The following is a 12228-nucleotide window of genomic DNA, read 5'->3' as shown; positions in this document are numbered from 1 at the left end:
CCTCATTAAACAAACCACACGCAAAAGATACTAAAAACTCCCCTTTATAATCACCACCCACCTAAAATAAAAATCAAGAAGAGATGACACAGTAACTACAATATTCAAGAAGATACAACAAAATAATAACAACAAACCATAAACCAAATAAACATATGTATAAATGACAAACACCATAAGCCCATCATACATGTCTCTCCCCAGGACAAAGCTTCTAGGAGCCCTCCAGAAACCTTAGGTACTGTCCCTATTTTCTAGTATAGACATCCAATCTTTCAACCGCCTGCCACCCTAGCCATCTCACAAGCCCACTCCTGGATTTAGACCTTCCAAATTGCTGTACCACAACCTCAAAGTATTTCATTATACTACCGAGATACAGATCCCCCCCCCACCCCAGTGTTACAATTTTCTTTTTCTATCAATACCTCCAAAAAAGGGGAGATCTACCAATACATAACTTTTGATTTCGCTAAACACTTGATTAAGTATTTAGATATGGATCCAGTTCAAACAGCCGGGCCACTTTTGTCCAAACGACATTTAAGTCAGAGATTATAGGATGTGTTTTTGCCTCACCATACAGTTTAACAGACAGGCTTTGTAAGGGCGATAATGGGTGGGGCTCTCCTAGGAGGAGGTGACCAGTCGGCCAGATGCCTAAGTTAAAAGCCTAGTAATAACATCTTTGGTAGACCCAAACCATCTCTATCAATCTGTCTTTGTAATTTATTAAAATGTAGCCAGGGTTTTTACCATTCCATATACCGGTAAATGTATTTGTTATCCTGTCAAACCATTTAAAATATGACAGGGGAACCTCCAGAGAAAGAGGGTGTTTGGTGTTTTTTGCCCCCAACGTCTCCTTCCAGGCAGCGTGGCAATGGTTATGTTTAGGGTTAAGGTTAGGGTTAGCTGCCTGAAAGGCGCCGTTGGAGGCAAAAAACACCATTGAGCGAGAAAGAGATTTGATAAGGTAAGGTAGTTGAGCTTGGGAACACAAACCATTTTTATAACATTTACCGTCCCTGCTATTGATAGATTGAGAGTCGACCATCTATTACCATCACAAGAGATTTTATTCAATAATGGTTCCAAATTAACTTTAACTAGGTCTTTTAACTGGGGAGAGAATAAGATACCCAGATATACGATACCTTGATTTGGCCACTGAAATGCACCTGAAGTGCCCCGTTGTGGCTGTTACGGGGCACTGAGCTGTTAAAGGTAACGCTTCTGACTTGGACCAATTTACCCTATAACCTGAAAATTCAAGAAAGCCTCAGTGATCTGTCTGTTGTTCTTACAGGACCTGCATCTCTCAGAGCATACCTTCTCCCAGTATAGTCGCAGCTGGCAGAGCCACTCGAATGCATTAACATCATTGCAGCCTGTCTTGGCCAGCTTATCAATGACATCCCGAGCATGAACCTCAACTGTGACCAGGGCAACAATCTTCAGACGTAGGACTTTGGACAGGTTGCCACGGATGATCTCTGAATAGCACTGAAGCATGGAGACCTAAACAAAGAGAGTGACAGCAAAGGCTCAAGAGTTTATTGGAAACTTTTTAATTCTTAAGATGACCATGTTGGCTATCCATACTACTGAAAAGGCTGATACACTGATTTTAACATAACAAGGCTCTTTTTTAATCATAGGCTGTGCAAAATACTGAAAATGCATCAAACTACCTTTATCAGACACAGATGACAAAAGACACATTTTACATGCTTAGAGTCATCATACTGGGAATAGAGTGTTTAGCTTACTGCATGGAAACATACTGGTAAGTTAACAAATCATCACAGTTAGTTCACTAACACAGTTAGTTCCATAAAAGTTTTTTGGGGCTTTTTTTTTTTTTTAAGATAATTTTTTGGGGCATTTTCAGCCTTTATTTTTGACACGATAGCTAAAGACATGAAAGGGGAGAGAGAGGGGGAATGACATGCAGCAAAAGGCCGCAGGCCGGAGTCAAACCCAGGCCCGCTGCGTCGAGGAGTAAACCTTATATGGGTGCCTGCTCTACCAACCGAGGTATCCGGGCGTCCGGGCTTTTTTTGCCTTTAATTGATAGGATAGCTGAGAACAGGAAAGGGGGAACAACATGCAGCAAAGGGCCATGGGTCGGACTCAAACACAGGTCACTGCAATAAGGACTGAGCCTTAACGGCCGTCCACACCAAGAACGATAACAACTATAAATATATAGTTTTAAAAATCGTTCTAACTCCCGTGGATGGTGGAGTCCACACCACTACTATAATGACAATGGTAAACAACATCGTTGGGATCACTTGAAGAGCAGTTTGATGAACAATAAATACACCGACAGTCAATTAAAATCCATCTGAATTTACAACATAACATGGCAGATGACATTGCTGAGAGATTTGTTTAACACAGGTGGTCAGTGGCGTGGCATGACTTCCCGCTCTGTGAGGCTACGATCTTTTAGCTCTGTGTATTTTTGTATTTCTAAACACTAGCAGAGCCAGGGATGAGAGCGGGTGGGTGGGTGTCAGATCTGTGCAGATTTTTTGTTATGGTGCTCTGCAAAGATTTGCTCTGATCCCTGGCTCTCTGTAGCTCTGTGCGCCGCTGTTTCCTGTAGAAGGGAGTGATCTTGGCACCCCAGGGACAGACAGAGTTTTTTGGTTCACAAATGTAAGCCTACCTGAATTCATGCATACGTAGGATATCACTAGACATTCCTGTAATCTTACGTTGCAAAGTCTGCTGTATTAGTTTATCATGTAGGCTATTATCATCACCTGGAGCGTGCAGTGTGTGCTTGACGCCACTGTTTGCAGAACATTCTCGTTCTTGGTGTGGATACTCACATCGTTATAGTTATGGTTATAGTTATCGTTGTTGGTGTGGATGACACTTTAGTATATGGGGCGCACACGCAACCTGGTGAGCTACAGTACCAGGGTGCCCCAAGTTCCAGAAAAGTTTAGTTAAGCATCAAAAAGTAAGTGAAACCTGTTTCTTCTTCATGGACTTAAGGGAGGACTTATCAGCTCTCTCCTTGCTGGTAATGAGAGATTTAGTGACATCAGTGGTCCACTGGATCTGACTGGCAGTGATGAGCATCTGAAACAGGAAAAAGTTGTTTTTATTTAATTACATTTTTTACCCAATGACATGGACTGAATAAAATCCATTGGAATGGAGAGGGGGAATTTTGAGTTCAGCAGGCATTGGGATTTGTAATAGAGAAAAAAATAATTGCTATGACAAACGGATAAATCAATTTGCATTGCTAAATTGCAGCATATTTTGTTATGACCACCGTTAACAGTAAGTCAAGAGCATGTCACTGCATCAGTGACCGTCAATTAGAATGTCAGATGGGTGAAGATGCAAAACAACGATGGGCAGTTTAAGAGGGAATAGAAAAAGACAAATTTACCTGTCCTGGCCAATCTTTGACCCATTTGTCTCTCTGTCCTATCATCTTCTTCAGAGCTAAAAGGCAGCTGCTCAGAAAATCCTTTAGTGTATTTCGCATGGTGTTCTCAACCTCACACAGCCAAACCTACATACACACAAAACAAAATAGTGCTAAAATTCTCCAACATAACTTTCTGTATTGTATTCTTTGCTTTCATGACTACACATTTATCAACATAACACCCTTATCACCATGATCATGATCATCATAATCATCACTGCTGTACCTCAACAGGTTTGTCCAGATGCACTGACTGGCTAAATGGAATAAACTCCCCATCAGCAGAGAACATCCCAGTGGCTTCAGGTTTTCCGGCCTATAGAAGACATACACAATGGCAGCTCTCTGTATGTACTGGTCTGATTCAGTATATTAATTGATGTAAGGCTTAATGTGCTTCTGCGGATAAATGCTACCATCTAAAAGTTTTGATAAACTAAGAAATACCAGTCACTTGGCACAAGGTTCAGTTTGAAAAGGTGTTTCTACAACACATAATGTGCTCTGATATCAATAAATCAGGTCAGGTGTATCAATGGAGAGCACACCTTATTGTTTTTTGTATCAGGACACTGACAAGTTTAGACAGAATTTATCTTTGCAATGTGTCTACTTGGGCTGCCTAGATCATATTGTTTTGCCCCAAATCCTTATCAAACTGATCTGATATTTACTTTGAAAGTATTTTTTTATTAATATTTCGTACTTACACACAGGGCATACTTACCCTTCAGTAAGACCACACTGACACTACTAAATGAATACTACATTTAAAACAGTGGTTCTCAACCTTTTTTGTGCCAGCGCCCCCCTATCCATTATCCAGGTCCCTAACGCCCCCCATCAAATATTATGTAGGCTAAATGCCCCGAATATTAATGATTACGCCCTAATATAGGCCTATTATTGTTGTTACTATTGTTATCAATAATAATAAAAAAATCAAATCATTGAATGACAATCAACACATGAATAGAAATTATATATATTTACAGGTTTTTTTAAATGTCAAATGCAACCATTTGACATTCAAATTAAATAACAGCAGCCAATCAGAACGACTAGATATGTAACATTCAAACTATAAATAGGTATTATCAAAAGACCTGCTGCATGGTGTGAACCTCAGCACCTTTAGAAGAGGACTATAATTTGAAGTGACCTTGGGTGTCATGAAATTAGCTTTAAATAAAATGTATTATGCTTATTATTATTATTGTTATTATTATTACAAACACTAACAGTAGCCAATCAGAAACAGCTAGCAATTTAACATTCAAATCTATTTTTCATTCAAATCTAAAATCGAATTGTGCCAACGGAAAACAAGCTGGCACTTATCAAGGGGTAAAAGCAGAAGGATCACACACACACACACACACACACACACACACACACACACACACACACACACACACACACACACACACACACACACACACACACACACACACACACACACACACACACACACACACACACACACACACACGTATTTTGGTGATGACAAACGACTTGAAGAACGACACCTACCGAATGGAAATAAGTTTACAACCTTTGAAAGTTAGTGAGAGGCGTTTTTTAATGCTTAGAAGAGTCTAGCTATGTTTGCTATCGCCTGTCTTGGGAGTAAATAGCAGAAAAAAACGTTTGGAGAAAACGCACCCCACATCGCTTTGTTTTTGTGGAGGTGTGAGGAGTCCGTACAGTAAACAGTGACATCACTTCCTCTATCGCTTCCATAAAAAGTTTTAAAACACCAAATATAAGCCCTGAACTGCCCGCGAGTTTATGGAACAGCTGACTGTTTGCCAAACAACAAAGCACAGTCGATATCCTCGCTCGCCTTTCTTTCTCTCTTTCTCCGTGAAATGAAGCTGCATTCAGGTACAGTAGGAAACGTTTGTAAACCATCGGACGAAAAACTGTTACTGTGGTGTGCTACATTGGGGGTTAAAGAATACAACAGGACGTCTAGCGATTGCTTTTTTCTTTATCTGAACGCAGCTTCCGGTAGTAGCTACATAGCTCATTTAAGACGATACTCTGACGGCCCGTTTCCATGAAGGCAGCACGGAGCTGCACCAAACAAACTGACAGAAGCACAGAGAAGATACCCGTCTGGTCCAGTCGCAGTGCTGTAAACTGGCAGCTTTTAATGTTGCGAACTACTTATTCTTTAGTAGTTTTAAGTGTAAACATGTATTGTTATTGTGAATCTTTGGTTTAAACTAGCTTTCAAACAAACGCCCCCCAACGGCACCTCAACGCCGCCCTTTCCAAAATATTGCTTCCAACGCCCCCCATCATCTTCTGAACGCCCCCTGGGGGGCGGTACCGCCCCCGTTGAGAAACACTGATTTAAAATAAGCTTGACAACTTACTGTAATAATTTCTAAAAACAAAAAACATAACCTGCGTAATAGCATTTCCTATATTTTGTTTGCCATTATACCCATTAAGTAGAGTAGAGTATATGAGTAAATATTTTGCAGCAACTAACTACAGGTAAAGTAACACCATGTTAATGTATAATGTTTACTAATTAAATCTCAACTAAATGGCCTTAAATTGATATTTCGCAGTAGTAATGCAGCACTGGCCACTGAGTGTATGTGAGCCTGTGATTGATTTTGTGATCATTTTTTTGTAGCCTGCCTTTTCAATGCGTAGACTCTTGATGTTATCGAAACACTTCTTTAGGTGAGGTTGCATGGCGTCTGGGTTCTGTGACTGCCCCAGGATCTCCAGCACATCATCATTCGACAGGAAGTAAAATCTTGGGAAGATCTGTCTCTTGGTCTCTAGGTACATGTCCAGGGCCTTCTGGATCTCCTCAAGCTTGGCACTCATCTCTGACAGCTTCTCAGGCAAGCCTGAAAGACAGAGGAGAGAGGATGTTTGAAGACTTTACTTAATTCTGAATAATTTTTTAAGTCATATATAAATAAAAGTGAATACAATATACACACATACATACATACATACACATACATACATATATACACACATATACACACACTATTATATATTTTTTTTATTAATGATGACATCTCTTTGAGCCAACTTCATAATCACAGATTTGTTTCGTAACACACTTAAATCCTTCCCAATTTGTTATTTGTTAACCGTATGTTTTTTTTTAAATTTTCTTCACTCCAAATTTTAAGTAAAACAGCTGTAGACCCATCACAGTACAAACTGTTAATGCAAGAAGAAACAAACATCTCAAGACTTGTATGTTGTCATACCGGGGTGTTGTGTTCCCTGCAAGGCGTTGTTATCCTTGTGGAGTCGGCCCATGATCATTTTCCAACTAGAACTAACTTCTCCAAACTCTTTGCACTCAAGAGGCAGCTGCTCTCTGATGTCCTTTCCTTGGAAAATGTTCTAGATGAGAAAAAGAGAAAGATTGCGGTACGGTAGTGGAAAGAGGTTATAGTGGTGATTAAAACAAAACCACCAGCTGTGAGAAAGATTCATTCAGTAAGACTGCACTCAAACTGAATTATGTTTTAATCAATATATGGACTTTTCAGCCAGACGCCCTTTCTTAGAATGCAGACTGGCAACAATGTTGCAACCAAGTACAGATGTGTATAATGTTATATTGGTGTGTCAGGTAGCATCTTAGTCTGACGGAACAGATATGCTCCTATTTCAATCAATCCAGCTGTCTACACAGGCACTGTAACGGCTCGCCTTTACTACATTATACATGAGTAAATGCAGTCCAAAGTGTATTTTTATGCTTCAAGTCTTTTTTCTTCTATTTTACATGCGTACAATTCTGTATTGGGCTCTGAGCACTGTCAAAGCACGGATGATCTACACATAGTACTGTGCCTGAACGCATCCCGTGTAAACACAGACAGAACACTGAAGCTGCTGCTGCTCTGCTAACCAGCGCTCAAGGTGTAACAGTGAAACGCAACAATGTACTGTATCCAACAGTGGCAACCACTGTGTGTAAAATGTGCACCAATAGAACTTACTGTATATTGTGCCAGAATCCAACAATAAATCATCAGGTCTACTGTAGTAAACTCAAACTCTAAGAAAAGATAATGTGTACTCCATCAAATTATGAATACTAACAGACAATAATGAAATGCCAATCATAAAGCAATGAATAGTATACCCATGTATAGTAATGAATACTATACCATAGTACAGTATGTGAGTGTGTTTCCCTTACCTCTAGATAAATCCACTGACGTTGCACAGTGAGGATCATCTCGATGACTTCCAGCACCTGTGACAGCCGCCGTTCCCAGCAGTCCACCTCCCGCTCAAATGCTTTGACAAACCGAGAAGCCTTCATTGTGGACAGAATAACCATGTTGTCATCCAGGGCCTGGAAAACCTCTTCTGTGCCCCTGGGAGAGACAAGGCGGAAGATTTGAACTGCTGATGAGTGCATAAAATGGATTCCAATGGGGACACATTTTCATAGTGGAAAAAAAAGAATCTGTGAAGTATACACTTAAATTATCAGTCAGTAGGTGAACCTGTATAGTTTGATGTAATCCAATGCATTGCATACATTTATATTAATATGTTCTTTTTTTTGTGTGCCAAAAAAGCTTTACTTCACCAGTTTTTAAAGCTGTATTATTGTTACATATTTGGCTGCATAACATTGAAATTTATTTCTAAGATTCCCTATGAATATCATGGAGTAAATCTTAACTTAAAGAAGGGCACTGTTAATATGCATGATCATTATTCGATTTTACATGATGAAGTCAAATAATTAATCAAAGAAAAAGGTTGCACCAATAATTTGATCTTGTGACATGACAATTTGAAGAAGAATGTATGTATACAGGTTTCATTTACTGTAGATTTCACTGTACTTACTTTCCTCTCCTATTGCATTACAATCTGAAATCAGAATCATTGTGTTTTTCTCCCTCCCTGCCTCTTTTAATTGTGTTTACTGTGGGCCAGTGGATGACTGTCGCTTTCCGCCCACCGTCAAATCAGTTGGCATGGACTGCTAATTAGCCAAGGCCTGAGGTCTGACTCTATTCATTTTGATATGCAGTAGATGGCCTGGGCAATTCTGCTTTCACCAGCCAGGCTGTCACTCGCTTAACTCTGCCTTGCTGACTCATTTCTGATGATAAACAAACACACTCACTCTCTTTTTCTGAATTCTCCAACAAGGCTATTAACCGACAGATCATTGTCGCAGCACTTATGCTCTCTACTATACAGCCAGGCTAGAGAGGCATTACATTCCATTATACAAAAACAAAGCTAGATTGCCCAATGGCAGTATTGAGTTGTACTAAGCTGTGGGATACACTGATACAGGTAAATGAGATATAACGAAGACACATACAGTCATGTGAAAAAATTAGGACACCCATGCTAAAGTTGACTAAAAAGAGGAATAAAAGAATCATCTTTTGGAAATTGATCTTAATGCCTTAATTAAAAAAATGAGGAAAAATCCAATCTTTAAGGACACCAATTTTCTTTGTGAATGAATAATGTATCGTAAATAAATAAATGTTCTTCCTTAAAATACAGTGGGCATAAGTAAGTACACCCCTATGTTAAATTCCCATAGGGGCAGGCAGATTTTTATTTTTAAAGGCCAGTTATTTCATGGATCCAGGATACTATGCATCCTGATAAAGTTCCCTTGGCCTTTGGAATTAAAATAGCCCCACATCATCACATACCGTTCACCATACCTAGAGATTGGCATGGTTTTATGTCGGTTAGCCTAATAGCTGGTTTGATTTGCATTGAGAGATGATTTTATGGAAAGTACCCCATGCCAATCTCTAGGTATGGTGAATGGTATGTGATGATGTGGGGCTATTTTAATTTAAATAAGGTTGGATTTTTCCTCATTTTTTAATTAAGGCATTAAGATCAATTTCCAAAAGATGATTTTTGTATTCCTCTTTTTAGTCAACTTTAGCATGGGTGTCCTAATTTTTTCACATGACTGTATCTATGACCATAAGTCGGAGTGAGTTTTAGCCTGGGTTACAGTTTTAACTTCTTGAACCCTCCACCCATCTCTGCCTTAAAGGCTTGCTTCCTCACCTTAGCCGATAGTGGCCTTCAGCTTTGTAAGGCTCTATGTCCAGTAACGTTTCCTCCCATGTCTTGGTAATGTCCTCCAGACCCTTAAATATCAAACAAAGTAGTATGAGGGGACATTTCCACATGCCTAATGATAAATTGTCATTATTAGATTATTGACAGGAAACCATGAAGTTCTACTGCTTAAATATGTCAGAGATGGAGAACCTTTTAGAAATTAGCATAATGACAACATATATACATACATTTTTTTCACTCCACACAGCATGATTTGTGTGTTTTTATATGCATTTTCTTCTCTTTTTTATGTTTTTGAATACCTCGGAAGTAAGGACTAATACAGTAGTGTACTGTGTTTACAAATATTATTGTTAAGTAGCACTATGCTACTATGTGCATAATTCTAGCCCTTAAACTGCAATGATATTACTTCTATAAGTACTAAGGTGCATGGTAAGGAAACAAAGAGGGACTAGGGGCAAGACTGATGACAAAAAAGGTTGAGAAGCAGACACTTCTGCTCCATGAGCTGGCAGTGCTACCCAAGAACAGCAGGCCTTAAGGCAGGGTGGAAGATGCCGGTCAGCTAAACTTCCAACTTTGCTTTCCAATTTCCTGGGCGAGACCCTAGTTAGAATGAATGGAGGTAGGAGAAGCTGCAAAGCTGCAAAACTGCCAAATAAGCATCAGTATAGACTAAAGGAAGAGACTAGACCTGTTCTATGGAGAGTTCCTTGCTGGCGGCTCCTGAAAGCTCACTGATCTTGTCAGTGTACATGTCAAGGCCCAGAGATATGATCGTTTCCAGGGTGAACTCAGCGCTGGTTGGGTCAAAAGAGCACTGCAGCTCTTCGCAGATCTGCTTCCAGTGCCTGAAAGAAAGGTAGCATTGAAAGTATGGTTAGAAGAGCTTCACAATTTGTCCAACATATGACACCCTCTATCTTTGGACCATTAGTCATTAGCAAACAGAGGTGATAACACATTACAAAAACACATGCCAAAATCATGCTAATACTTTAACATATCTGGCAGTACTAGCTATTAAAGTAAAACTTTCACAATACTACAACTTGATATTTATATATATTTTTTTTATTTATTCAGTAGACAACGCTAAACTACATTATAACCTCACACATAAAGCTTAGCGAAAGTTTAGTCATTTTGTCTTGGTGCTCTCATTCATTCACAATCTCTCTGTCTCCCGCTCTCTGGATTCTACTCTATCAGTAGAGGTTTCAGTACGAACCAACCAATGCGTCCTCCACCCCATTCACCTTCAGTCTCCATCACATCCAGTGCCCAGTACTGCTTCACAACCCATCATCCAGATCTTCAGCCAACTCTTTTCACCTCTTCACCACCACAACCAGTATCAAGACCCTGGGGGGCCTTATTCCTGAACTAATCATATCATCGCTGCCCCCCTAAATATACAGTACTACGTCATAATTTGGGTCTAATCGCTAAAGACTCTTCACAATTCACCTTATTGTGCATCATTTAATACATTTCTTTTTCATTCTAATAAAGTCTCTCATGATTGGAATTTGTACAGGTTTTTTTGTTGTTTGTTTTTTAAGATTTGTTTTTATTAACAGAAGCTCTTACAAGATGTTAATGGTGTGTAGGAAGGATCTACAGTTTGATACATTGAAAGTCGTATTTTACAAAGGGAACATACACAAATGTATAACCTTACAGACACACCGTACAAGAATGATGATTTTCGGACTTTGTACAGGTTTGACAGCATCCAGGAATAAACGACTCTTCAGTGATGTACTCAAACAAAGTATAGTGTGTGCTTATCATGCCTAAAAAAGGTATATAAAACTAGGATATTTGTAATGCTTAGATATAAATAGATTGATATCTGGGCATGACAGGTGTATCACCCTCCTCTGAGCTCTGTACAGAGGCACCATTAGCACACGGACTGACATGACTGACAGCTGGCAATGAGAAGAGAGGGATGAAGGGTAAAAAATAGAGAGGGAGGAGACGGAACATAATCACCCTATAACCCTCTGGCTATTGTCTTCCTTTTCAATCACAGCAACAGTGATCTCATTTAGTTATTTTATTAACCACAAAGAGAATACGCCCTTTTAAAAACCTTGTCATCTTTCTTTTCATTACCCTTACCAACTACCATAACGGCCAGTGTGCTGAACAAAGGATGTATTTAGATTCTGTTTTTGTTTTATCTTACTGTAGTTATTTATGGCGCAAGGCACCAAGACAAGTCAGGATTCTGGTTCTGAAAAATAGGGATTTCTTTGCAGACAGTGTGTATGCATTCAAATGTGGCACCACTTTCCCAGATGGAGGACAGAATGCAACAAAGGTCTTTCTCCTCTGGGAATGGAACTACTGACACTGATGAGGGGAAACAAGTCTGAGAGGAAGACCTTGCATAGAAGGCAGCAAAACAAACTTTATGGAGAGCAGACTGTACCAAGCACAGCAATAAGCTTATTCTACGACACTTAGCAACATGCTCCCCTGCACAACAAACTAAGCATGCAGATCCATCATTCGTCCCTGTCTGATATTAGTCTTTTAAATAAGCACTTTAAAGCATCAACTCTTTTTTAACTATTTTACATTTTATTCATGATCCTGCCATCTCTTGTACATTGTAACTATTGCAAGACAGTAGTTCCAAGATATAATGAAATGACAAGCGT

The 12228-nt window shown here is 39.5% G+C and overlaps 1 protein-coding gene across 3 annotated transcripts in view; it reads right to left on the bottom strand.

Moving 5' to 3' along the window:
- Positions 1-12228, bottom strand: part of LOC120572686 (dynein heavy chain 2, axonemal-like) — a 102324-nt gene that overhangs the window by 57156 nt on the left and 32940 nt on the right. For all 3 annotated transcript variants that reach the window (XM_039822041.1, XM_039822042.1, XM_039822044.1), the window contains exons 27-35: positions 10248-10404; positions 9533-9615; positions 7662-7842; positions 6715-6853; positions 6122-6339; positions 3690-3779; positions 3422-3547; positions 2992-3102; positions 1333-1521 (exon numbers count right to left, since the gene is read on the bottom strand). In XM_039822041.1, coding sequence (XP_039677975.1) covers positions 1333-1521; positions 2992-3102; positions 3422-3547; positions 3690-3779; positions 6122-6339; positions 6715-6853; positions 7662-7842; positions 9533-9615; positions 10248-10404 — 1294 coding nt within the window. The remainder of the gene's footprint in view (positions 1-1332; positions 1522-2991; positions 3103-3421; positions 3548-3689; positions 3780-6121; positions 6340-6714; positions 6854-7661; positions 7843-9532; positions 9616-10247; positions 10405-12228) is intronic.

Source organism: Perca fluviatilis, chromosome 14 (genome assembly GCF_010015445.1).
Source record: "Perca fluviatilis chromosome 14, GENO_Pfluv_1.0, whole genome shotgun sequence".
Classification (NCBI taxonomy): domain Eukaryota; kingdom Metazoa; phylum Chordata; class Actinopteri; order Perciformes; family Percidae; genus Perca; species Perca fluviatilis.
This window is presented reverse-complemented; position numbering and strand designations above follow the sequence as displayed.